The sequence below is a fragment of the Acomys minous genome, assembly GCF_964271855.1.
Source record: "Acomys minous genome assembly, chromosome: 8".
In the NCBI taxonomy this organism is placed as follows: Eukaryota; Metazoa; Chordata; class Mammalia; order Rodentia; family Muridae; genus Acomys; species Acomys minous.
The window spans coordinates 125,925,268-125,953,207 of record NC_140489.1 but is presented as its reverse complement, the minus strand read 5'-3'; the positions used below and the strand labels follow the sequence as shown (position 1 = coordinate 125,953,207).

Here is a 27,940-nt window from a genome sequence, read left to right as displayed (position 1 = left end):
CACATAACATGTGTCTTCAAGCAAGGGGAATGCAAGCAAGTAAAGAAAGAAAGAAAGAAAGAAAGAAAGAAAGAAAGAAAGAAAGAAAAGAGCAGTATTGGGCAAAGTCACCTGGGTGTCTGAAGAGTTCCTATATGTGCTGTGAGTGGGCCAGACTTTTAAGCTCAGCACTGACGGGACAGAGAGAAATGGACCTCTGTGTGTATGACAGACCAGCCAGGGCTGTATCCCAAGACTCTGCCTTTAAGAAAAAAAATTAACTGAAAAGCTTTAATTCAGCAGATGCTTTTTAGAGAGCAAGTCTTTTCCTTCAAGCCAAAAGAAGTCATACATTTTTCTCTTTGGCAAAGGCTGCAAAGGACACACACAGGTGACTCAAGCTGCTCACACGACTGAGAGGACACGGTAGCTTCTGGTGAAAGCTGGCTCCCCCCGAAGCTGACTGTCATGGAGAGATTTTCACACAGGATGCTTCCTGTGGGAGCTGTGGAAGGGAGTGGGCTTGAGCAGAGGAGGAACAGTGGGCAGGCTCAGAGAAGTGCTTGTGGCGAGGCTTTTAGAGACACCCAGGAGGACTGAGCCTTCATATTACCAGTGATGGGTTACAGGGCGTGGGACAACCCGAGAGGACAGCTGACACTGGGTCAACTCTCTTTAGTAAGGGGCAGTGCTGCAGAGAAATCCACTGAACCTCAGCCACCGACAGGCCCAGTGGTGATGATGATTTCATCTCTAGCCAGGAAGGGTGACCTGGACAACATACCTTAGCATCCATTGCTTTTCTTTCCTTTCCTTTATGGTTTTTAGAGGCAGGGTCTCTCTGTGTAGCCTTGTCTGTCCTGGACTCCCTTATAAACCGTGCTGGCCTCGAACCCCCAGCGAACCACCTGCTTCTGCCTCCTTCAATGCTGGGATTACAGGCATTCCACATTCTTGACCAATACTTCTCCAGGCCCAGCATGCATACAAATCCTGGAGGGATCTTGTTAACATGAAGAGTCTCAGTCAGTGGATCTTCTCTGGGCCAGGAGACTCTATGCCAATAAGCTCCCAGATGGTGTTGACATTTACAGTCTGTGGACCACACTCTGACTGGCTCCTAGGCAACTTGTCCCATCCCTGGCATTGCCTTGCAGTAAGACTCTCAAGGGAGAGCCATCAGAAGATGTGCATCTTGGGCTATGTCCTTGCATCACTGGGGGAGGCATCTGTGACTTGCCAGGTCCCTCACAGCAGTCTTAACATCCTTGTTTCTCAGGCTGTAGATGATGGGGTTCAACATAGGGGTCAGAAGTCCATAGAAGAGGGAGATGAGCTTGTCTGCAAGGTCCTGCTTGTCTGCCCCCAGGGGGTCCTTGGACTTGGGCTTCCCGTACATGAAGAGGATGGTCCCATAGAAGATGATCACCACAGTGAGGTGGGCAGAGCAGGTAGAGAAGGCCTTCTTCCTCCCCTCAGCAGAGGGGATCCTCAGGATGGTGGTGAGGATGAAGATGTAGGAAACAAAGATGAACAGAACTGGGACCACCAGGAAGATGACATTGGCCACCCCCATACTGATGACATTGAGGGAGATGTCAGCACAGGCCAGTTTTAATACTGCCAGGATCTCACAGATGAAGTGATTGATGACATTGTCCCCACAGAAAGGCAACTGTACTGCAAGGGAGATCTGCACCAAGGAATTAGCCAAACCAGCCACCCAGGAGCTGGCGGCCATGGGCACATAGGCAGCCTTGCTCATGACCACAGGGTACCTGAGGGGGTTGCAGATGGCCACGTAACGGTCGAACGCCATCATGCCCAGGAGCACACACTCCGTGGCTCCCATGGCAAAGGAGAGAAACATCTGCACTGCACAGCCTGAGAAAGAGATTGTTTTCTTGGGAGTGAGGAAACTATCCAGGACCAGGGGGACGGAGGAGGTGGTGTAGCAAATGTCCAGGAAGGAGAGGTTCCCCAGGAAGAAGTACATGGGTGTGTGCAGGTGGGAGTCCAGGATGGTCACCAGGATGAGCACCCCATTGCCCAGCAGGATCACCAGGTACATTAGCAGGATGAGGACGAAGAAGGTTTTCTCCAGTGTTGGATGATCTGACAACCCCAGCAAGACAAACTCAGCTATAGTGGATCGGTTGGCCACTTCCATTTCTCATGTTCTCTTCCCCTCTCAGGAAAACAGAAGAGGGCACTTGTTCATCAGGATCAGCATGCCAGGTGCTGTATGATGTGCGGATGCATAATTAAACTTACCCTGTTAGATGCAAAACCAGTGTTGAAGGGATAAAATTTACTGCTAGGTTACCTTGGGGTGGGTATGGGGGGGTCAGAATGCATTTATCCAAGTAGCAAAAGCCTCTGAGAAAGGCATAGGCAACCATGATACACAGAGGCACATGACATACCCAGGCCAGTGGAGCTGGCATGCCCGAAGAAAGGTTTTGTCTTTTTATGCATGCAGGGCTTACATGAAAACCACAAAAGAGGAACCTTTAGATGCTAAGTGCTCCACGAGAGTGGAGGGACAGAAACTCTTCCTCTGGCCACCCCTGCTGTGTGTGCCTCGTGACTGGACTCTGTACTTTAGAGCAGTTGTCTAAGTTGCATCTCCTAACTCAGGCCCTCCCACACAGGAATTGAGCATTAAAGCAACCGCAATGCCATGGTAACACATTGTCCACAGTAAGGAAGACACCTCCACCAGGCTTATAGAGGCCTTGCACAAGGAGGGAACCATGTGTAGAACATGTTGCGGGGACAGAGGAACTGCAGACCTGTACACTAGAGGAAACCTGCAGCTTTGACTTCTCAAGTTAAAGAGTAGGAACCTGGGACCAGAGAGATGGTTCAGTGGGAAAAGGTACTTGTCACCATGCCTGAGTTCAGTTTCTGGGACCCATGAGAAGGAATGAGAGAATCAACTCCTTCAACCAGTTCTCTGGCCTCCATATGAGCACTGTCCCCTGGCAGGAAGAGCATTGTGACGAGGAGGTGTGAGCTGTGGCAGGAACAGCACTGTAACTAGGAGGTGTGAGCCATGGCAGGGACAGCACTGTGACTAGGAGGTGTGAGCCAGCACTGTGACTAGGTGGTGTGAGCCATGGCAGGGACAGCACTGTGACTAGAAAGTGTGAGCTGTGGCAGGGACAGCACTGTGACTAGGAGGTGTGAGCTGTGGCAGGGACAGCACTGTGACTAGGAGGTGTGAGCTGTGGCAGGGACAGCACTGTGACTAGGAAGTGTGAGCTGTGGCAGGCACAGCACTGTGACTAGGAGGTGTGAGCTGTGGCAGGGACAGCACTGTGACTAGGAAGTGTGAGCTGTGGCAGGGACAGCACTGTGACTAGGAAGTGTGAGCTGTGGCAGGGACAGCACTGTGACTAGAAAGTGTGAGCTGTGGCAGGGACAGCACTGTGACTAGGAAGTGTGAGCTGTGGCAGGGACAGCACTGTGACTAGGAGGTGTGAGCTGTGGCAGGGACAGCACTGTGACTAGAAAGTGTGAGCTGTGGCAGGGACAGCACTGTGACTAGGAAGTGTGAGCTGTGGCAGGGACAGCACTGTGACTAGGAGGTGTGAGCTGTGGCAGGGACAGCACTGTGACTAGGAAGTGTGAGCTGTGGCAGGCACAGCACTGTGACTAGGAGGTGTGAGCCATCACTGTGACTAGGTGGTGTGAGCCATGGCAGGGACAGCACTGTGACTAGAAAGTGTGAGCTGTGGCAGGGACTGCACTGTGACTAGGAGGTGTGAGCTGTGGCAGGGAAAGCACTGTGATTAGGCGGTTTGAGCCCTGGTGGGGATAGCACTGTGACTAGGAGGTGTGAATCATGGTGGGGACAGCACTGTGACTAAGAGGTGTGGGCCTTGGAGGAACATCCCTGTGACTAGGAAGTGTGAGCCGTGGTGAGGACAGCACTGTGACTAGGAGGTGTGAGCCATAGCAGGGACAGCACTGTGACTAGGAGGTGTGAGCCTTGGTGAGGACAGCACTGTGACTAGTAGATGTGAGCCTTGGTAGGGACAGCACTGTGACTAGTAGATGTAAGCCTTGGTAGGGACAGCACTGTGACTAGGAGGTTTAAGTAATGGCAAGAACAGTACTGTGATTAGGAGGTGTGAGCCGTGGCGGGGACAGCACTGTGACTAGGAGGTTGAGCCATAGTGAGAACAGCACTGTGACTAAGAGATGTGAGCCTTGGAAGAACAGCATCGTGACTAGAGGTGGGAGCAGTGGAGGCGACAGCACTGTGACTAGGAGGTGTGAGCTATTGTGGGGATGCCATAAGGTAACTTCTCTTCCTCCACTGTGTGAGTCTTTCAGAAAAACCACTCCCCAATTGTCTTTAGCACCTGAAGAGAAGCTCATGCCTCTCATTCTTTTGTCAGGCAGCCTTGGTAATTAGAATGTTCACCTTACATTAAGCAGAAACTCTCTCCTATTGCCACCCTGACAATGTCCCCTCAATCTGTCCCCTTCCTGCGATGGCTGACACTCCCTGAATGCGCCTGCTCCTTTCCTCTACACAGAACGTGAGGGATGTGGAAGCCAGAACCAAGTTCGAACCCTGGATCCCATCTGTCCTTGGCCTCCCACTTCTGCTCCTCCTCTCACCTACCTGAGGAAGGTCTGGCCACAGAGAAAACCCTGCCTGTGTCCACTGGGCAGAGAGGTCCATGGTGGGGATGGGAGCTCACCCTGGCAGAAGGTCTCCTGGGGAGGAGGATGCTGGGCGTTCTCCGGCCTTGAAAAAGGAGAGTTTCAACTTCAGTGGGCTCACCTGACCCAGCCTGGTCGGCTAGCCTGCAGGACACAGAGACTCTGTTTATCTGTCCCGGGAGATAGTTGTCCTGTCAGAAGGCACAGCAAAAGAGAGCTGTGGCTGAGGGCTGGTGTGGCCCCTACTCTATCTGCCCTTCCCCATGCCCAGTGAGGTGCCACTTGCCAACTGCCGCTGGAGTTGTGCCCGGCCTGCGCGTTCTGAGCTTTCTGCCCTCTGCCCTTTACCTAGCTCCCCAGAGGGCCTATCAAAGATCCTGGAAAAGTTTAGAGTTCTGTTTGTTTAACCTTAATCCCAGAGGCAATTTAAAGTTTGCCTGAAGGCCTCACAGGAACTGGGGCCTGTGTTCCACACATCCAATTAGACAAGTGCACACAGCTCTATGTGAGTTTGAACTCCGACTGTAAAGGAATGTTCCTTAGACAAGGAAAGTTCCTGCCCTGTGTCCTGTGCTTGCTGGCTTTCCTGGGAAGAGGAGAATAACAAAGGTCTGACTGTGCATTGACCACAAGAGGCTGATGGTTCGCCATAGCTGAGACAGGCGCACTGTTCATCTGGTGCTCCCACGCAGCTGCTTAAGTCAGCATTGGAGACAAGAGTCCTGGGGTTGTTTTGTTCCGGTGCCCCCACCTATCCTCTTGCTTACTGGAGACACTGGGGTGGCTACTAAGGATTTGGTGACGAGAAAGAATCTTTTCTTCCAGTCACGGACTGTGTGGCTAAGGAGGCAGAAGGGTTTGAATCTGCAGATAGACTCTACCACCAGCAGTTTTGTCACCTTTGGAGAACTGTGGACGTGGTATTTAACAGCCGCCCACCACCCTCCATTTAACTACTTCACCCATCTCCTTCACAACATGGTGGCCTGTGTCAGGCTGTAGGCTGTGCCTCGCATCTGCTCCTCCTAGCTACAAGCAGCACAAAGAGGGTTCTTGGAGCTGACTGACAATCCCAACATTACCTCAGTTTAACTTACACTATGCACATAGGAGCTGGAGAGATGGTTCAGTCTGTGATACCCTTGCTTTGCAAGCAGCAGGACCTGAGCTCAGTGCTCAGAACCATTGTTGAAAAGCCTGGCACAGTTGCTCTCACTTGACAGCTCAGAAATGGGGAGGCAGAGACAGGCAGATGGATGGGGCTGGCTGCCCTACTAGCCCAGCCCACTTGGCACCTCAGGGAGGGAGCCAGTCTCAAAACAAGGTGGGCAACAGTCCTCAGAGGTGTCTTCCAGTGTGTGTACAGCACATACACCTGTGTCCCCACTCAACAAAGTATGTGTGAGCACACACACACAGACACACACACAAACTACACACAAAAAAACCAGATATAAGCTGCAAACAACTGGCCTTTATTGATGTGGTGAGGTAGGGAAGGAAATATGGCTTATAATATTCAGAGTCGGTCTTGGTCTTTTAGTGATGTGCATGTTGTCCAGGGGAGAGGCCAGCTTAGGCAGTGATCACTGTGCACATGTAGGAATCAGAGCTCCTGGCAGGGCACGTGCCACAGAAGTAATGGTGAAAATAAGTGTTGTCTGTTGGCTTGTGGCTGTACGTTGGGTGGTGGGGAGGCACACATTCTCTCCTTTTACTCTCATCCTAAATATTGTGAGGCTGACTGCTATAATCTACATCGCCTTCACTCAAGTAAGGGTTACTGTTGTGGATGTAAACAAGTTTTTGTTTTAATCTCAAGTGTGGGAGATGAAACAGTGTTTGTGTGCTAGAAACAGACTTTTGAGAGGACAGGTGACATTTGTCCACTAGATGATGAACTGCCTCTTGTGGGGGTATGATCTTTGCCAACTGATAAGCATCCTAGTATGGACTCTGGGAGTGTGTGTGTGTGTGTGTGTGTGTGTGTGTGTGTGTGTGTGTGTGTGTGTGTGTATGTGTGTGTGTGTGTGTGTGTGTGTGTGTGTGTGTGAGAGAGAGAGAGAGAGAGAGAGAGAGAGAGAGAGAGAGAGAGAGAGAGAGAGAGAGAGAGAGAAAGGGAGAGAAAGAGAACCCCAAAACAAGAGGCTTGGCTTTTTGGTCTTGGCATCATTTCCTATTGTTTGGCTGTTCATTGCTCCATTTCAAATTGTTTCTGGAGGGAAAAGCTCCAGAGAAAGCTCTGGGGTTCCCTGTTCCAGCTGCTGAAGTTGCAGTCACTTTTGCTGAACCGCTGGTTTGGTGTTGAACCGGTCTGCTGGAATCCCGCCTACTATCCCATGGAATCATTCTGAGGAGCTGAGTCTTAAAAGCCCTACTTCTCCTGTTCCCATTAACCTCTTTTCTGTCCTATCTAGGGAAGGTGGGTTAGATGGGAGATATAAGCATGAAAGACCTTCAGATAAAGTAGGTTTGAAAAAGTTCAAAGCCTACAGGTTACATTGGAATAAGTGTTATTGGTATCCAACTTCAAGTTCATTCAAAAATCAGTGTTAATGCTTGACCAATGGGTCTCAGTGATGATGGAGGATTGTGTCATGAGTACCCAGCTCATCACTCCCAATGATCCAGAAAGGACCTTCCCTCTGTAGGAGTTCATTCCTGCATGTTCTGGAAAAGGGAAACTTACAGGGATGGAGCTCAAGTCAACATCTGCCCAGAGCTGGGCAAAGAAAGTTGTGCTGGGTAGGCTTCTTAGCTTGACCAGATTTCAAGTCACCACGCAAACAAATGCCTGGGCTTGTCTGTGGAAACTTTTCTAAATTAGGTTAATAAGTGGGAAGACCTCTCTTAAATGCAGGGAGGAGCTAGTCTGTGGGCTATGGGTCTGGACTGGATAAAAAAGAAGGAAGAGAGCATCCATCTCCCACTGCCTGTGGACCACAGGTGCAGTGTGACCAGCGGCCTTCCTCTAGCTCCTCCACCCTGGCATGATGGGCTGTTCCCACAAACTGATGCACATGAACTTTGGAGGCTGAGGCAAAAAGATGCAAGTTCTGGGCTAGCCTGGGCTATTTAGTGACACTGCAGCTCAAAAGAAACAACACATAGCAAGTCCATTGTTCTTAGTATATTTGCAAGGTTGTGCAGCTATCACCACAGTGACATCCCATAATAGTTTCAGTAGCCCTGAAAGAAACCCTGTACCTGTTAGCCCTGCCCTCTCCTCCCTCCAGTCTCCATCAATCACCAATCTACTTTCTACATCTTTATTAACTGACATTTCTCATAAGTGTGAGTTCTCGTGCACAGCGCTGTGTTCTGGTGCCCCTCCATGTGGTAGCACGGATCAGCACTCTGTTTCTTCCCTCTACGGAACAGAATTTTACTATGCCATATTTTGTTTCTCCGCTCATCAGCTAGTACACATGTTATGCCTACTGTTTTCACCCTTCTTTAACATTATCTTATTTTGTTCATTATTGGTTTTTTTAAAAACTTATTTTATTTTTATTTTCTGGATTTATTTGAATGGACCGATTAAAGGCAAATGATGGAAGTAAATTGCTTCATCAAATAATAGGACGTCATACTGGATTCCTGTCTCAAATTAGACAGGGTCTTCACTCTGATCCTCACGCAAAAGTCCTTGCATTCTTCCTCTTTAAGAATTGTGTAGATGTGGGGATGGTGGCACACACCTTAATACCAGCACTTGGGAGGTGGATCTCTGTGAGTTGGAGGCCAGCCTAGTCTACCAAGTGAGTCCAAGACAACCAGGTATATCACACAGAGAAGCCCTGTCTATAAAAAACCAAAATATACCAAACCAAAAATTGTGTAGAATGTTTTTTCCTGCATGTATGTCTGTGTACTCAATGCATGCCTGTTGTCCTTGAGGCCAGAAGAGGGCATTAGGTCCCCTGGAACTGGAGTTATAAGTGGTTGTGAGTCATCATGTGGGTGCTGGGAATAGAACCTGGCACCTCAGGAGGAGCAAGTGGTGCTCTCAACCAGTGAACATTTCTCTTAGTGCTACAGGTGTGCACTGCCATGTCTCTGCCTCCTCCAGACAGGTGTTACAGGTGTGAACCACCATGCCTCTGCTTCCTCAGGACAGGTGTTACAGGTGTGTACCACCATGCCTCTGCCTCCTCAGGACAGGTGATACAGGTGTGTACCACCATGCCTCTGCCTCCTCAGGACAGGTGATACAGGTATCCACCACCATTTCCCAGGTTATTGGGACATCTCTTTTGAAGAAATCTTCAATCAAATCACTTGTCCATTTTTATGGAACTTCAGAGACACTAAGACTAAATTTTTTTTAATTCTGTAAAAAAATTTTATTTCTTCATGATTTTACACAGGACTATGATATATTTAGACCTAGCTCTCAGGTTTTCCGTACCAGTCCTTCCTGGATTCCCTGCACTGCACACCCTCCCTATTTAATGTCTTCCTCCTCCTTTCCCTTTTCATTCCTCTCCTGTAGCTGTCTGAAGGTAACTAGTGGTACCCATATGCCGTGGGTGAGGAAGCTCAGGAAAGGCATAAACGCGCAGCTGAGGACACTGATTCTCATTCTCAGTCACCACGTGCCGTGGGTCCTCGTGCTGGAATACGGACCGATTTCATTTTGTGCTGTGACCTCTTAGCTCAGTTCCTCTGGCATGTCCAGAAAATATGATTTTGCATCAATCTTTCCAGACCTCTGGCATTTACAATCTTCCCACAGCCTAGTCCTAATAATTCCTTGAAGAGAAGGAAGTTGGCATCAGAGTTTTCCAGGCACCATTGCCCACAATGCCACAGGAGAAACGCACGGAGCTCTCAGGACAGTGTACGGATTCAGCTTGATCAAAGCTTTTCCAGTTCTCAAAGCCTGAGGACCGGAAGCCCTGAAGCCTGATGACTGGGGACACTACAGCCCACTGGCCACTCAGACTTGAGGCAGCTTTTACTTTCTTGGAGATGAATATTTTACTATCTGCACCCAGTAACAAGGATGTTCATCACACATAACATGTGTCTTCAAGCAAGGGGAATGCAAGCAAGTAAAGAAAGAAAGAAAGAAAGAAAGAAAGAAAGAAAGAAAGAAAGAAAAGAGCAGTATTGGGCAAAGTCACCTGGGTGTCTGAAGAGTTCCTATATGTGCTGTGAGTGGGCCAGACTTTTAAGCTCAGCACTGACGGGACAGAGAGAAATGGACCTCTGTGTGTATGACAGACCAGCCAGGGCTGTATCCCAAGACTCTGCCTTTAAGAAAAAAAATTAACTGAAAAGCTTTAATTCAGCAGATGCTTTTTAGAGAGCAAGTCTTTTCCTTCAAGCCAAAAGAAGTCATACATTTTTCTCTTTGGCAAAGGCTGCAAAGGACACACACAGGTGACTCAAGCTGCTCACACGACTGAGAGGACACGGTAGCTTCTGGTGAAAGCTGGCTCCCCCCGAAGCTGACTGTCATGGAGAGATTTTCACACAGGATGCTTCCTGTGGGAGCTGTGGAAGGGAGTGGGCTTGAGCAGAGGAGGAACAGTGGGCAGGCTCAGAGAAGTGCTTGTGGCGAGGCTTTTAGAGACACCCAGGAGGACTGAGCCTTCATATTACCAGTGATGGGTTACAGGGCGTGGGACAACCCGAGAGGACAGCTGACACTGGGTCAACTCTCTTTAGTAAGGGGCAGTGCTGCAGAGAAATCCACTGAACCTCAGCCACCGACAGGCCCAGTGGTGATGATGATTTCATCTCTAGCCAGGAAGGGTGACCTGGACAACATACCTTAGCATCCATTGCTTTTCTTTCCTTTCCTTTATGGTTTTTAGAGGCAGGGTCTCTCTGTGTAGCCTTGTCTGTCCTGGACTCCCTTATAAACCGTGCTGGCCTCGAACCCCCAGCGAACCACCTGCTTCTGCCTCCTTCAATGCTGGGATTACAGGCATTCCACATTCTTGACCAATACTTCTCCAGGCCCAGCATGCATACAAATCCTGGAGGGATCTTGTTAACATGAAGAGTCTCAGTCAGTGGATCTTCTCTGGGCCAGGAGACTCTATGCCAATAAGCTCCCAGATGGTGTTGACATTTACAGTCTGTGGACCACACTCTGACTGGCTCCTAGGCAACTTGTCCCATCCCTGGCATTGCCTTGCAGTAAGACTCTCAAGGGAGAGCCATCAGAAGATGTGCATCTTGGGCTATGTCCTTGCATCACTGGGGGAGGCATCTGTGACTTGCCAGGTCCCTCACAGCAGTCTTAACATCCTTGTTTCTCAGGCTGTAGATGATGGGGTTCAACATAGGGGTCAGAAGTCCATAGAAGAGGGAGATGAGCTTGTCTGCAAGGTCCTGCTTGTCTGCCCCCAGGGGGTCCTTGGACTTGGGCTTCCCGTACATGAAGAGGATGGTCCCATAGAAGATGATCACCACAGTGAGGTGGGCAGAGCAGGTAGAGAAGGCCTTCTTCCTCCCCTCAGCAGAGGGGATCCTCAGGATGGTGGTGAGGATGAAGATGTAGGAAACAAAGATGAACAGAACTGGGACCACCAGGAAGATGACATTGGCCACCCCCATACTGATGACATTGAGGGAGATGTCAGCACAGGCCAGTTTTAATACTGCCAGGATCTCACAGATGAAGTGATTGATGACATTGTCCCCACAGAAAGGCAACTGTACTGCAAGGGAGATCTGCACCAAGGAATTAGCCAAACCAGCCACCCAGGAGCTGGCGGCCATGGGCACATAGGCAGCCTTGCTCATGACCACAGGGTACCTGAGGGGGTTGCAGATGGCCACGTAACGGTCGAACGCCATCATGCCCAGGAGCACACACTCCGTGGCTCCCATGGCAAAGGAGAGAAACATCTGCACTGCACAGCCTGAGAAAGAGATTGTTTTCTTGGGAGTGAGGAAACCATCCAGGACCAGGGGGACGGAGGAGGTGGTGTAGCAAATGTCCAGGAAGGAGAGGTTCCCCAGGAAGAAGTACATGGGTGTGTGCAGGTGGGAGTCCAGGATGGTCACCAGGATGAGCACCCCATTGCCCAGCAGGATCACCAGGTACATTAGCAGGATGAGGACGAAGAAGGTTTTCTCCAGTGTTGGATGATCTGACAACCCCAGCAAGACAAACTCAGCTATAGTGGATCGGTTGGCCACTTCCATTTCTCATGTTCTCTTCCCCTCTCAGGAAAACAGAAGAGGGCACTTGTTCATCAGGATCAGCATGCCAGGTGCTGTATGATGTGCGGATGCATAATTAAACTTACCCTGTTAGATGCAAAACCAGTGTTGAAGGGATAAAATTTACTGCTAGGTTACCTTGGGGTGGGTATGGGGGGGTCAGAATGCATTTATCCAAGTAGCAAAAGCCTCTGAGAAAGGCATAGGCAACCATGATACACAGAGGCACATGACATACCCAGGCCAGTGGAGCTGGCATGCCCGAAGAAAGGTTTTGTCTTTTTATGCATGCAGGGCTTACATGAAAACCACAAAAGAGGAACCTTTAGATGCTAAGTGCTCCACGAGAGTGGAGGGACAGAAACTCTTCCTCTGGCCACCCCTGCTGTGTGTGCCTCGTGACTGGACTCTGTACTTTAGAGCAGTTGTCTAAGTTGCATCTCCTAACTCAGGCCCTCCCACACAGGAATTGAGCATTAAAGCAACCGCAATGCCATGGTAACACATTGTCCACAGTAAGGAAGACACCTCCACCAGGCTTATAGAGGCCTTGCACAAGGAGGGAACCATGTGTAGAACATGTTGCGGGGACAGAGGAACTGCAGACCTGTACACTAGAGGAAACCTGCAGCTTTGACTTCTCAAGTTAAAGAGTAGGAACCTGGGACCAGAGAGATGGTTCAGTGGGAAAAGGTACTTGTCACCATGCCTGAGTTCAGTTTCTGGGACCCATGAGAAGGAATGAGAGAATCAACTCCTTCAACCAGTTCTCTGGCCTCCATATGAGCACTGTCCCCTGGCAGGAAGAGCACTGTGACGAGGAGGTGTGAGCTGTGGCAGGAACAGCACTGTAACTAGGAGGTGTGAGCCATGGCAGGGACAGCACTGTGACTAGGAGGTGTGAGCCAGCACTGTGACTAGGTGGTGTGAGCCATGGCAGGGACAGCACTGTGACTAGAAAGTGTGAGCTGTGGCAGGGACAGCACTGTGACTAGGAGGTGTGAGCTGTGGCAGGGACAGCACTGTGACTAGGAGGTGTGAGCTGTGGCAGGCACAGCACTGTGACTAGGAGGTGTGAGCCATCACTGTGACTAGGTGGTGTGAGCCATGGCAGGGACAGCACTGTGACTAGAAAGTGTGAGCTGTGGCAGGGACTGCACTGTGACTAGGAGGTGTGAGCTGTGGCAGGGAAAGCACTGTGATTAGGCGGTTTGAGCCCTGGTGGGGATAGCACTGTGACTAGGAGGTGTGAATCATGGTGGGGACAGCACTGTGACTAAGAGGTGTGGGCCTTGGAGGAACATCCCTGTGACTAGGAAGTGTGAGCCGTGGTGAGGACAGCACTGTGACTAGGAGGTGTGAGCCATAGCAGGGACAGCACTGTGACTAGGAGGTGTGAGCCTTGGTGAGGACAGCACTGTGACTAGTAGATGTGAGCCTTGGTAGGGACAGCACTGTGACTAGTAGATGTAAGCCTTGGTAGGGACAGCACTGTGACTAGGAGGTTTAAGTAATGGCAAGAACAGTACTGTGATTAGGAGGTGTGAGCCGTGGCGGGGACAGCACTGTGACTAGGAGGTTGAGCCATAGTGAGAACAGCACTGTGACTAAGAGATGTGAGCCTTGGAAGAACAGCATCGTGACTAGAGGTGGGAGCAGTGGAGGCGACAGCACTGTGACTAGGAGGTGTGAGCTATTGTGGGGATGCCATAAGGTAACTTCTCTTCCTCCACTGTGTGAGTCTTTCAGAAAAACCACTCCCCAATTGTCTTTAGCACCTGAAGAGAAGCTCATGCCTCTCATTCTTTTGTCAGGCAGCCTTGGTAATTAGAATGTTCACCTTACATTAAGCAGAAACTCTCTCCTATTGCCACCCTGACAATGTCCCCTCAATCTGTCCCCTTCCTGCGATGGCTGACACTCCCTGAATGCGCCTGCTCCTTTCCTCTACACAGAACGTGAGGGATGTGGAAGCCAGAACCAAGTTCGAACCCTGGATCCCATCTGTCCTTGGCCTCCCACTTCTGCTCCTCCTCTCACCTACCTGAGGAAGGTCTGGCCACAGAGAAAACCCTGCCTGTGTCCACTGGGCAGAGAGGTCCATGGTGGGGATGGGAGCTCACCCTGGCAGAAGGTCTCCTGGGGAGGAGGATGCTGGGCGTTCTCCGGCCTTGAAAAAGGAGAGTTTCAACTTCAGTGGGCTCACCTGACCCAGCCTGGTCGGCTAGCCTGCAGGACACAGAGACTCTGTTTATCTGTCCCGGGAGATAGTTGTCCTGTCAGAAGGCACAGCAAAAGAGAGCTGTGGCTGAGGGCTGGTGTGGCCCCTACTCTATCTGCCCTTCCCCATGCCCAGTGAGGTGCCACTTGCCAACTGCCGCTGGAGTTGTGCCCGGCCTGCGCGTTCTGAGCTTTCTGCCCTCTGCCCTTTACCTAGCTCCCCAGAGGGCCTATCAAAGATCCTGGAAAAGTTTAGAGTTCTGTTTGTTTAACCTTAATCCCAGAGGCAATTTAAAGTTTGCCTGAAGGCCTCACAGGAACTGGGGCCTGTGTTCCACACATCCAATTAGACAAGTGCACACAGCTCTATGTGAGTTTGAACTCCGACTGTAAAGGAATGTTCCTTAGACAAGGAAAGTTCCTGCCCTGTGTCCTGTGCTTGCTGGCTTTCCTGGGAAGAGGAGAATAACAAAGGTCTGACTGTGCATTGACCACAAGAGGCTGATGGTTCGCCATAGCTGAGACAGGCGCACTGTTCATCTGGTGCTCCCACGCAGCTGCTTAAGTCAGCATTGGAGACAAGAGTCCTGGGGTTGTTTTGTTCCGGTGCCCCCACCTATCCTCTTGCTTACTGGAGACACTGGGGTGGCTACTAAGGATTTGGTGACGAGAAAGAATCTTTTCTTCCAGTCACGGACTGTGTGGCTAAGGAGGCAGAAGGGTTTGAATCTGCAGATAGACTCTACCACCAGCAGTTTTGTCACCTTTGGAGAACTGTGGACGTGGTATTTAACAGCCGCCCACCACCCTCCATTTAACTACTTCACCCATCTCCTTCACAACATGGTGGCCTGTGTCAGGCTGTAGGCTGTGCCTCGCATCTGCTCCTCCTAGCTACAAGCAGCACAAAGAGGGTTCTTGGAGCTGACTGACAATCCCAACATTACCTCAGTTTAACTTACACTATGCACATAGGAGCTGGAGAGATGGTTCAGTCTGTGATACCCTTGCTTTGCAAGCAGCAGGACCTGAGCTCAGTGCTCAGAACCATTGTTGAAAAGCCTGGCACAGTTGCTCTCACTTGACAGCTCAGAAATGGGGAGGCAGAGACAGGCAGATGGATGGGGCTGGCTGCCCTACTAGCCCAGCCCACTTGGCACCTCAGGGAGGGAGCCAGTCTCAAAACAAGGTGGGCAACAGTCCTCAGAGGTGTCTTCCAGTGTGTGTACAGCACATACACCTGTGTCCCCACTCAACAAAGTATGTGTGAGCACACACACACAGACACACACACAAACTACACACAAAAAAACCAGATATAAGCTGCAAACAACTGGCCTTTATTGATGTGGTGAGGTAGGGAAGGAAATATGGCTTATAATATTCAGAGTCGGTCTTGGTCTTTTAGTGATGTGCATGTTGTCCAGGGGAGAGGCCAGCTTAGGCAGTGATCACTGTGCACATGTAGGAATCAGAGCTCCTGGCAGGGCACGTGCCACAGAAGTAATGGTGAAAATAAGTGTTGTCTGTTGGCTTGTGGCTGTACGTTGGGTGGTGGGGAGGCACACATTCTCTCCTTTTACTCTCATCCTAAATATTGTGAGGCTGACTGCTATAATCTACATCGCCTTCACTCAAGTAAGGGTTACTGTTGTGGATGTAAACAAGTTTTTGTTTTAATCTCAAGTGTGGGAGGTCAAACAGACTTGAATGAGGGTGTACAGTGTTTGTGTGCTAGAAACAGACTTTTGAGAGGACAGGTGACATTTGTCCACTAGACGATGAACTGCCTCTGGTGGGGGTATAGACTTTGCCAACTGATAAGCATCCTAGTATGGACTCTGGGAGTGTGTGTGTGTGTGTGTGTGTGTGTGTGTGTGTGTGTGTATGTGTGTATGTGTGTGTGTGTGTGTGTGTGTGTGTGTGTGTGTGTGAGAGAGAGAGAGAGAGAGAGAGAGAGAGAGAGAGAGAGAACCCCAAAACAAGAGGCTTGGCTTTGGTCTTGGCATCATTTCCTATTGTTTGGCTGTTCATTGCTCCATTTCAAATTGTTCCTGGAGGAAAACGCTCCAGAGAAAGCTCTGGGGTTCCCTGTTCCAGCTGCTGAAGTTGCAGTCACTTTTGCTGAACCGCTGGTTTGGTGTTGAACCGGTCTGCTGGAATCCCGCCTACTATCCCATGGAATCATTCTGAGGAGCTGAGTCTTAAAAGCCCTACTTCTCCTGTTCCCATTAACCTCTTTTCTGTCCTATCTAGGGAAGGTGGGTTAGATGGGAGATATAAGCATTAAAGAACCCCAGATAAAGTAGGTTTGAAAAAGTTCAAAGCCTACAGGTTACATTGGAATAAGTGTTATTGGTATCCAACTTCAAGTTCATTCAAAAATCAGTGTTAATGCTTGACCAATGGGTCTCAGTGATGATGGAGGATTGTGTCATGAGTACCCAGCTCATCACTCCCAATGATCCAGAAAGGACCTTCCCTCTGTAGGAGTTCATTCCTGCATGTTCTGGAAAAGGGAAACTTACAGGGATGGAGCTCAAGTCAACATCTGCCCAGAGCTGGGCAAAGAAAGTTGTGCTGGGTAGGCTTCTTAGCTTGACCAGATTTCAAGTCACCACGCAAACAAATGCCTGGGCTTGTCTGTGGAAACTTTTCTAAATTATGTTAATAAGTGGGAAGACCTCTCTTAAATGCAGGGAGGAGCTAGTCTGTGGGCTATGGGTCTGACTGGATAATAAGAAGGAAGAGAGCATCCATCTCCCACTGCCTGTGGACCACAGGTGCAGTGTGACCAGCGGCCTTCCTCTAGCTCCTCCACCCTGGCATGATGGGCTGTTCCCACAAACTGATGCACGTGAACTTTGGAGGCTGAGGCAAAAAGATGCAAGTTCTGGGCTAGCCTGGGCTATTTAGTGACACTGCAGCTCAAAAGAAACAACACATAGCAAGTCCATTGTTCTTAGTATATTTGCAAGGTTGTGCAACTATCAACACAGTGACATCCCATAATAGTTTCAGTAGCCCTGAAAGAAACCCTGTACCTGTTAGCCCTGCCTTCGCCTCCCTCCAGTCTCCAGCAATCACCAATCCACTTTCTATGTCCTTATAAACCGACATTTCTCATAAATGTGAGTTCTCGTGCACAGCGCTGTGTTCTGGTGCCCCTCCATGTGGTAGCACGGATCAGCACTCTGTTTCTTCCCACTACTGAACAGATTTTACCATGCCATATTTTGTTTCTCCATTCATCAGCTGGTACACATTTTATGCCTATTGTTTTCACCCTTCTTTAACATTATTTTATTTTGTGCATTTTTGTTATTGTTTTACTTATTTTATTTTTACTTTATGAATTTATTTGAATGGACCGATTAGAGGCAAATGATGGAAGTAAATTGCTGCCATCAAATATTAGGAAGTCATACTGGACTCCTGTCTCAAATTAGACAGGGTCTTCACTCTGATCCTCAGGCCAAAGTCTTTGCAGTCTTACTCTTTAGACATTGTGTAGATGTGGGGATGGTGGCACACAGTTTAATATAAGCACTTGGGAGGTGGATCTCTGTGAGTTCAAGGCCAGCTTAGTCTACCAAGTGAGTCCAACACTGCCAGGTATATCACACAGAGAAGCACTGTCTCAAAAAAACCAAAACAAAAATTATGTAGAATGTTTTTTCCTGCATGTTTATCTGTTTACTAGATACGTACCTGATGTCCTTGAGGCCAGAAGAGGCCATCAGGTCCCCTGGAACTGGAGTTACAAGTGGTTGTGAGTCATCATGTGGGTGCTGGGAATAGAACCTGGGACCTCTGGAGGAGCAAGTGATGCTCTTAACCTGTAAACATCTCTCTTAGTGCTACAGGTGTGCACTGTCATATCCCTGCCTCTTTGGTACAGGTGTTACAGGTGTGAACCACCATGCCTCTGCCTCCTCAGGACAGGTGTTGCAGGTGTGCACCACCATGCCTCTGCCTCCTCAGGACAGGTGTTACAGGTGTGCACCACCATGCCTCTGCCTCCTCAGGACAGGTGTTACAGGTGTGCACCACCATGCCTCTGCCTCCTCAGGACAGGTGATACAGGTGTGCCCCATCATTCCCCAGGTTATTGGGACATCTCTTTTGAAGAAATCTTCAATCAAATCACTTGTCCATTTTTATGGAACTTCAGAGACCCTAAGACTAAATTTTTTTAATTCTGTAAAAAATTTTATTTCTTCATGATTTTACACAGGACTATGATATATTTAGACCTAGCTCTCAGGTTTTCCGTACCAGTCCTTCCTGGATTCCCTGCACTGCACACCCTCCCTATTTAATGTCTTCCTCCTCCTTTCCCTTTTCATTCCTCTCCTGTAGCTGTCTGAAGGTAATTAGTGGTACCCATATGCCGTGGGTGAGGAAGCTCAGGAAAGGCATAGACGCGCAGCTGAGGACACTGATTCTCATTCTCAGTCACCACGTGCCGTGGGTCCTCGTGCTGGAATACGGACCGATTTCATTTTGTGCTGAGACCTCTTAGCTCAGTTCCTCTGGCATGTCCAGAAAATATGATTTTGCATCAATCTTTCCAGACCTCTGGCATTTACAATCTTCCCACAGCCTAGTCCTAATAATTCCTTGAAGAGAAGGAAGTTGGCATCAGAGTTTTCCAGGCACCATTGCCCACAATGCCACAGGAGAAACGCACGGAGCTCTCAGGACAGTGTACGGATTCAGCTTGATCAAAGCTTTTCCAGTTCTCAAAGCCTGAGGACCGGAAGCCCTGAAGCCTGATGACTGGGGACACTACAGCCCACTGGCCACTCAGACCTGAGGCAGCTTTTACTTTTTGGAAACGAATATTTCACCATCTGCACCCAGTAATGAGGATGTTCACCCTGCGTAACACGTGTCTTCAAGCAAGGGGAATGCAAGCAAGTAAAAACAAAAAAAAACAAAAAAAAAAAAAAAAAAAAAAAAAAAGAAAGAAAGAAAGAAAGAAAAGAGCAGTATTGGGCAAAGTCACCTGGGTGTCTGAAGAGTTCCTATATGTGCTGTGAGTGGGACCAGACTTTTAAGCTCAGCACTGACGGGACAGAGAGAAATGGACCTCTGTGTGTGTGACAGGCCAGCCAGGGCTGTATCCCAAGACCCTGCCTTTAAGAAAACAAAATAATTGAAAGGATTCAATTCAGCAGATGCTTTTTAAAGAGCAAGTCTTTTCCTTCAAGCCAAAAGAAGTCATACATTTTTCTCCTTGGCAGTGACTGCAAAGGGCACACACTGGTGACTCAAGCTGCTCACATGACTGTTTCGTCATGGTTGCTTTGTGGCCAAAGCTGGCTTCCCCTGAAGCCGACTCTCATGGAGAGATTTTCATACAGGATGCTTCCTGTGGGAGCTGTGGAAGGGAGTGGGCTTGAGCAGAGGAGGAACAATTGGCAGCCTCAGAGAAGTGCTTGTGGCAAGGATTTTAGAGACACTCAGGAGGACTGAGCCTTCATATTACCAGTGATGGGTTACAGGGCGTGGGACAACCCGAGAGGACAGCTGACACTGGGTCAACTCTCTTTAGTAAGGGGCAGTGCTGCAGAGAAATCCACTGAACCTCAGCCACCGACAGGCCTAGTGGTGATGATGATTTCATCTCTAGCCAGGAAGGGTGACCTGGACAACATACCTTAGCATCCATTGCTTTTCTTTTCTTTCCTTTCTGGTTTTTGGAGGCAGGGTCTCTCTGTGTAGCCTTGTCTGTCCTGGACTCGCTTTATAAACCACGCTGGCCTCGAACCCCTAGCGATCTACCTGCTTCTGCCTCCTTCAATGCTGGGATTACAGGCATTCCAAATTCTTGACCAATACTTCTCCAGGCCCAGTATGCACAAAAATCCTGGAGGGATCTTGTTAACATGAAGAGTCCCGGTCAGTGGATCTTCTCTGGGCCAGGAGACTCTATGTCAATAAGCTCCCAGGTGGTGTGGACAATTCCAGTCTGTGGACCACACTCTGATTGGCTCCTAGGCAACTTGTCTCTCCTCTGACATTGCCTTGCAGTAAGACTCTCAAGGGAGAGCCATCAGAAGATGTGGGTCTTGGGCTATGTCCTTGCATCACTGGGGGAGGCATCTGTGACTTGCCAGGTCCCTCACAGCAGTCTTAACATCCTTGTTTCTCAGGCTGTAGATGATGGGGTTCAACATGGGGGTCACCACCCCATAGAAGAGTGAGATGAGCTTGTCTGCGAGGTCCTGTTTGTCTGCCCCCAGGGGGTCCTTGGACTTGGGCTTCCCGTACATGAAGAGGATGGTCCCATAGAAGATGATCACCACAGTGAGGTGGGCAGAGCAGGTAGAGAAGGCCTTCTTCCTCCCCTCAGCTGAGGGGATCCTCAGGATGGTGACAAGGATGAGGATGTAAGAGAAAGAAATAAAGAGAATGGGGACTCCCAGATAGATCATATTTGTCACAGCCATGATGATGACATTGAGGGAGATGTCAGCACAGGCCAGTCTCAGGACTGCTAGGATCTCACAGGTGAAGTGATTGATGACGTTGTCCCCACAGAAGGGCAGCTTTATAACAAGAGATATTTGAACCATAGATACAGTGATGCCGGCCACCCAGGAACTAGCAGCCATGGGCACATAGACAGTCTTGCTCATGATCACAGGGTACCTGAGAGGGTTGCAGATGGCCATGTAACGGTCAAACGCCATCATGCCCAGGAGCACACACTCCGTAGATCCCATGGCATAGGAAAGAAACATCTGCACTGCACAGGCCGAGAAGGAGATGGTCTTCCTGGGGGTCAGGAAGCTGTCGAGAATGAGGGGGACTGAGGAGGTGGTGTAGCAGATGTCCAGGAAGGAGAGGTTCCCCAGGAAGAAGTACATGGGCGTGTGCAGGTGGGAGTCCAGGATGGTCACCAGGATGAGCACCCCGTTGCCCAGCAGGATCACCAGGTACATCAGTAGGATGAGCACGAAGAAAGTCTTCTCTAATTTGGGATGTTCAGAGAGGCCCAACAGGACAAATTCTGTCACAGTAGATTGGTTGGATACTTCCATTTCAAACTCTGCCTTTTATCTTTAAGATTCCTGAAGGCCGAAAACGCATGCTCATTTTTTTGACTAGTTGGAGTCAACTCACAATGGCTTTAATATTGTCCAGAAAATAGTCTCTGAGGCCGGTATGACGGTATAGACCTTTGACCCCAGTACTCTGGAAGCTAAGACAGGGCAGCAAGTTTGAAGCTCGCGTGGACTACACAGTCAGGTCTTGTCCCAAAGCAAGATGAAAACTGGCTTTCTGAGATTCAACTGTAGAACCAGGTTATCTAAAAGCCAATCTGTGTGGCAGACCTGGAAAAAATAATTAAATTTAATGATGTAAAGGACATCTTTCTAGGCAATAATATTACTTCAGCTAAAGTAATGCCATATGTTGGTATACACTGTCTCCTGAACTTTATAGGAAAGCAAGACCCTGCAAGTAATGCTATGTGTCATGTAGTTGGGGACCCTGGGATATTGCAGCTCAGTGACCCTGCCCATTACATAGCTTACTGCCTATTCTTCTGAACTCACCCATCAAGTTTAACTATAATTTTATTTCCTACAAAGAGAAAGTACTTGTTTTAAAACATGAGGTTTCCTACCTTCTTAGTGGAGATATACATTATAATATATATGTGTGATATATAAAATATATATATTATGCCATGTGCCACAGAGGCCAGAAGAGAGCATTGGATCCTCTTGAATTGGAGTGACAGGCAGTTGTGAGCTACCTGGTGTCGGTGCTGAGAACCAAGCCTGAGTCCTCTAGAAAAGCAGTTTATGCACTTCACCACTGAGCCCTCTCTTTAGCCCCTGCCTCTCTTTAGTCAGCGTCTGGCTTATACTTCAAGGTTTTTGTGTGTTAGTTTAGTTAGTTTATCTGACCTTGACTATCTTTTATGCATCTGTGAGTTTAGGGATCCCACAACAAGGAGTCCCCAGCCCCACCCCCAGCCCCCAGCTGCACCCCAGATGTCCTCCCCCCACCCCTGCCCCCAGCTGCACCCCAGATGCCCTTCCCCCCACCCCCAGCTGCATCCCAGATGCTAACAACCAGCTCCAAAGAGTTCCTGCACACAGAAGAAAGGAAAGCAGGCTATCTGGATGAGACCTGATAGGCTGTGGTGGGGGAGGAGGTCCCCTTCTGTCAGAGGTCTAGGGGAGGCGAATAGGGCAAAAGAGGGAGGGAGGGCGAGAATGGGAAGATATAAGAGAGGGGATAACAATTGGGATGTAATCTGAATAAATTATAATTTTAAAAAAAGAGCTCCTGCACAGGACAGCCAAAGTGACATGCAAGCAGGCTGCCCGCAGTGGCCAGGGTTGCTTAGACACTGATGTCAAGCATGCAACAGGCCTGAAAAGAGCCTTGACAGGTAGAGGCAAGAAGACTGCTACAAGTTCAAAGCTACCCAGGGTCTACACAGAGAGTTCCAGGCTGGGCAAGGCTAGTAAAACCCTGCCTCAAAAAGACTAACTGAATAAAGAAATAAAATTTCTGAAAACTGACTTCAATGTGGTATATATATATATACAATAGAATTTTATTCAGCCCTAAAGAAATATGAAAATTGCTGGAGAACTGATGAGTGGAAAAACATTATTTTAGGCTAGGATCCACATGTGCTTTCTCATATTTGAATACTAGCTTATGGTTGTTAAATATGTGTGTTCACTAAGCACAAGGAGAGGCCAGGAACCAGAAAGAGGCCCCTGTGACTGGGGATGCTTGCTTTAAGGGAAGAGGCCAGGGGACAATCATAGAAGGAAGGGGAGAGGGGAGGGTGTAAGGGTGCAGTGTGGAAAGGGAGGATAGGGAGGTGGGTAGGAAACGTCAAGGGAAAACAACCAAAATGAAATGTGAACTTAAGAACCCATATGGAAATCTATTGCTTTATCAGCTAATTTAAAAACCAAATAAGAAATTAGAATAAAACTGAAAATATGAAACAAACCAAAAACACCTGATTGAAGGAGGACATTGTGGCACATGCCTATACTCCCAGTGCTTGGGAGGCAGAGGCAGGTGGATTTCTGTTAGTTTGAGGCCAGCCTGGTTTACATAGTGAGTTTCAGGACAGCCAGGACTATGTACAGACCCAGTCTCAAAAAAACGACACCACCACCACCAACAACAACAAACCAACGAAAACCACAAGAGAAAAAACAAGTAAAGCACACACCACCACCTCCCTCAAAAAAAAAAAATTAAAATTAAACAAGAAAGAAACTTCTGGTTTCCTACTTTCGTTACAGATCGCCTTTGGCAGTCCATTTCTATTTTTGTTTGCTTGTTTTATTGTCTTGTGTAGACAGCCAGGGATACACAGAGAAACCCTATCTCAAACAACAACAACAACACAAGACACCACGCCGATAGAGATAGACAGCAGTCTTCGGAATGTCACCAACCTGTTTCAGCCCATCTGGAAGCCAGCCAGAGGTCAGGAGAGCTTTGAGGTGTGTGAGGGGTCCTGAGGATGTTGTGGGTTTTGTGTTTTGTTTTGTATGTTTTTTTTCCTATTTAGTCATGATAGTGTCCCGAGTGGTTTATCTCAGGATATCAGAGGTTTGGGGGATAGATAAAAATCAACATCTAGGGCTGGAGAGATGGCTCAGAGGTTAAGAGCACTGGCTGCTCTTCCAGAAGTCATGAATTCAATTCCCAGCAACCACATGGCAGCTCACAACCATCTATAATGAGATCTGGTGCCCTCTTCTGGCGTGCAGTCATTACATGCAGACAGAACACTGTATACGTAATAAATAAATAAATAAATCTTTAAAAAAAAAAGAAATGAAAAAGAAAAGAAAGAAAGAATCAACATCTAAATGCACAGCGCTCAGGAGACTGAGGCAAGGCAGATCTCTGTGAGTTTGAGGCCAGCCTGGCCCACAAGTGAGTCTAAGACAGCTAGGGCTACACAGAGAAATCCTGTCTAGGAAAACAAAACAAACAACAAGAAAAATCTGCTTTTAGTGTCAGAAGGCAAAACTTCCTCAGACTCTTGTTGTTGTAGGCACTAGAGGCTCCTTCATAGAGATCTTCTCCTCCCGAGCAGCTTTGCAGCTTTGCTCAAGTGTTTAGAAAAGTGGAGGGGGAGGGGTAGGCAGTGATGTGGTCAGAAGGCTGGATTGGTAGATTTCTTCTGGGACATGAAATCTGGCCTGCTGTAACTTCTTGCTTTCTCCACTGGTCCTAAGTTAGCCTCCTGGCCTCATGCATACAAGCAATATCTACCCCTTCCTTTGCGAGCTGCAGCCTACAGAGCTGAGCAAATTGCTGTCTGGCCCACTGAATCCTATCCCAACCTCCTCTGCTCCTGGCCTCCCTTCGGCACTTACCTAGTGCTGGCTCCAATCCAAGCTGTGCCCATTGCTTCCAGGAGCAGACTCGTGGAATGGCAAAGTCAGGACAAGTGACTATCTCTGGGTCACCTGCCCACCTGGATGATGCCTAGCCACAACCAAGGGGGCCAGGCAAGGCACGGCTCTCAGCGGTGTCCCAGCAACAGCTGCGTGTGCAGTCTTCTCATGGCATACACTGTCGTCTCCCTTCCTGGCTTGCTAGGTCAGGGATGCCGAGACGCCATCTTAGCTTTACGAGCTCAGGACTGAGCTTAGGGCTCGGTGACTTGGAGAGAGGGACTGGTTCTCAAGCCGGAGGATCTCTGGGACCCTCAGCCCAGAGGGGGCTGTGCCTGGGCCAGCCAGTGAGCCACACCCAGTCACTAGACCCAGCAGCTCTACTCTGTGTGCCACACTGCTCTCCAGGGCTCCAGATTCTCCAGAGCGTAGGACGTGGTTGCTGTGGGGCTAAGTCCCATCCCAGAAGCAATTTAAAGTTTGGTGAGAGGCTCAGAGGTGAGATTCCACCCTGTAGGCCCAATTAAACAGCACGTGGAAATCTGCCTGGAGCTTTCTCTCACCACACAAAGTTCAGCTCAAAAAAGTTCTCTGGTGCCAGGTTCTCAGAATTCTCCTGGGATTTGATCACGAGGATTGATTCAAGGTGGCTCTGTCACCTCAGAGAACCTACGTGGAAGAAAAACAGCCTCGGGGATCTAGACCCAGGTTCCCCAGGCTCCCAGACATCTCTTCGCTCCATCCACTGACCTGTTGACTCTCCACCATTTTAACAACCTCCCGTATCCCCACCAGCCTGCCGGCTTCCACAGTCTCTACGCTACAAACACAGTAGGGTGGATGGGAGAGACAGGGACCAGAAATCGGTCCCTGTCTTCAGAGGAGGACCGGCAGAGTGGAGCCATGAGTGAGCAGGCCATAAAGCTTCCCTTGGAGGCTGGACACTGCAGGGTGTGTGGACCTAGTCCAGGATGAAACCTCATAGGGTGGAAGACAGAGTAGCCTTGGGAAGCACTTCGATGTAAGAATAGGTAAATCTTAGAGAGCTGTCTGGGCAGCAGGCGCAGGGGAGAAATCAGTCAGTGAAGGCTAAAACACCTCTGCTAGGTTCGGGACGTATTCCGCAAATACGGCATCTTGGCCTACTGAGTATTTTAAACTGAAGATAGCACTTCAAGTGTGGATCTGAAATGTCTCCTAGAAGGCATTGCTGTTAGCTTAGTCCCAGTTTGCTGCTTCTGAGAGATGGTAGAAGAGCAGAAATCTGGTGGGAGGTGGGCTGGTGACAGGCAGGTACTTGGAGGAGGGAGCAGAGTCCTTTTTTCCTCTCCTCTGCCTCGGGCCCATGGGGTGAATGGTGGTCCTCCGCCATGCCCTCCCCACCACAGCATGCTGGCTCATCACAGGCCCAGAAGCCTGCGAGCTAAAATAAACGTTTTCTCGGGCAGCCAGGGATGTAGCCAACAAGCTGAAATCCCTGGCTTCACCCTCTGGCATCTTGTCTGTGATTTCAGCACTCAGAAGGTGGAGGCAGGAGGATCAGGAGTTTAAAGTCATGCTTGGCCACAGAGAAAGTTCAAGATCAGATCCGTCTACATGAGGCCCTGTCTCAAAAATGGTTTTCTCTTTATAAGTCAGTCTTCTCAGACAGATTGTGCGGTGCCTAAAAACCTGACTAAGACAAAAGGACGTGCACGAAGGTGTCTTAAACCTTCTTTTACCAATCTTCCTGTAGTGGTACAGGCCTACAGTCCTCGAGCACAGAGGGAGAGGCGAGAGGATTGCATTTCAACGCTAGCATGGGCTATGTAACAAGACCTTGTGTCAGAAAAATACTTAGAGGCAGGTGGGGACCAAAAAGATGGCTCAGTGAGGAAACAATACAAATTATTTTAAAGCCATAAGGGTTGGTCAGGCATGGGGTACACACCTTTAATCTCAGCTCTTAAGAGGCAGAGGCAGGTGGATCTCTGTGAGTTTGAGGCCAGCCTGGTCTACAAATTGAGTCCAGGCTAGCCAGGGCTACACAGAGAAACCATGTCTTGAGGGGAAAATGTCATAGGGGTGTCATAGGGCTACTATTGCTTTGATGAAACTCCAAGACCAAACCGCAAATTGGGAAAGAAAGGACTTTCTTTGTTTGGCTGACACTTTTCAAATCACTATTCATCTTCAAAGGAAGTCAGGACAGAAACTCACACAGGGCAGAACCTAGAGGCAGGAGCTGATGCAGAGGCCGTGGAGGAGTGCTGCTGACTGGTTTGCTCCCCATGGCTTTGCTCAGCCTGTTTTCTTACAGAACCCAGGACCACAGCCCAGGGATGGAAACACACACAATGGACACTACTATATCAGTCACTAATTTTAAAAATGCCCCACAGTTGGATCTAATGCAGACCGTTTTCTCAATTGGGGTTCCCTCCTTTCAGATGACTCTAGCTTGTGTGTCAAGTTGACCTAAGACTAGTCAGCACAGGGTGACAAGAGGAGTCTAAGTAAATAGGTCTGGCTGTTTCCCTAATCAGTATATTAGTTTATTCTTTCTAGTCCAGGATAATTCTCAATGACTTTCCATTTTTCTACCAAACTTACTGAAGTGAACATGCAGTTTAAGACTTTCTTTCTTTTATGAAAAACTCCTGAGGGGCTGGAGAGGTGAGATGGCTCAGTGGTTAGGAGTCTGCACTGCTCTTCCAGAGGACTCAAGTTCAGTTCCTATCACCTACATCATGATATCATGTGGTTCACAGCCACCTCTAACTCCAGCTCAGGGGACTGAGCACCCTTTTCTGGCCTCTAAGGGCGCCTGCACACATGTGCACAAACATACATATAGATACATAACTAAAAATAAAAATAAAAGCTGTCCAAGTTTATTTATTTCACATGTGTGGGTGTTTTGCCTGCATGTACTTCTGTACCACAGGCAAGCCTGTTGCCCACAGAGACCAGGAGAGGGATCTCGTCCTCTTAAACCATTGAGCCATTTCTCCAACCCATAAAGGCTTAAAAAAAAGCTTGTACTCCATGAGCAGTTATATTGAATAAATTAGTGTGCTTTTTCTTTCATCAATCTATCTTTTGCTATAAGAGCTCTGGCCAATGACTAGAAAAGGTTGTTTTCTTTCTTCCACAAATGAGACCCTGAGTCTTAAAAACAAGCCTCAGAGCAAGTTAGGAGGAGAAGAGCCTGTCTGGGCTGGCGGGGCGAGGAGGAGCACCATCTGGGTAGACAGGGGTGAGGAGGAGCAGGAGCACCTGTGTGAGCTGACAGAGGTGAAGAGGAGCACCATCTGGGTTGACAGGAGTGAGGAGGAGCAGGAGCACCTGTATGAGCTGGCAGAGGTGAGGAGGAGCACCATCTGGGCTGGCAAGGGTGAGGAGGAGCACCCTCTGGGCTGGCAGGGGTGAGGAGGAGCACCATCTGGGTTGGCAGGGGTGCAGCGGCTGCAGGGTTAATTCTAATA

General features: G+C 48.9%; 2 protein-coding genes across 3 annotated transcripts; both read right to left on the bottom strand.

The window, feature by feature from the left end:
- Positions 1-1,127: 1,127 nt before the first annotated feature.
- LOC311603022 (olfactory receptor 13C7-like) lies at positions 1,128-2,149 on the bottom strand (the record flags this gene model as incomplete). The annotated part of the gene is made up of 1 exon (XM_084791747.1): positions 1,128-2,149. The coding sequence occupies one exon, from the start codon at positions 2,147-2,149 to the stop codon at positions 1,193-1,195; it is 957 nt and encodes a 318-aa protein (XP_084647873.1). The 3' UTR covers positions 1,128-1,192.
- Positions 2,150-10,795: 8,646 nt separating this feature from the next.
- LOC311603256 (olfactory receptor 13C7-like) lies at positions 10,796-21,121 on the bottom strand (the record flags this gene model as incomplete). Of its 2 annotated transcripts, XM_084792257.1 has the most annotated exons (2): positions 10,796-11,754; positions 21,045-21,121. In XM_084792257.1, the coding sequence occupies 2 exons, from the start codon at positions 21,114-21,116 to the stop codon at positions 10,870-10,872; spliced, it is 957 nt and encodes a 318-aa protein (XP_084648383.1). In that variant the 3' UTR covers positions 10,796-10,869. The 2 variants fall into 2 exon arrangements, with proteins under 2 accessions (XP_084648383.1, XP_084648382.1); XM_084792256.1 differs by lacking the exon at positions 21,045-21,121 and having other exon boundaries at positions 10,796-11,826.
- Between the last annotated feature and the right edge of the window lie 6,819 nt (positions 21,122-27,940).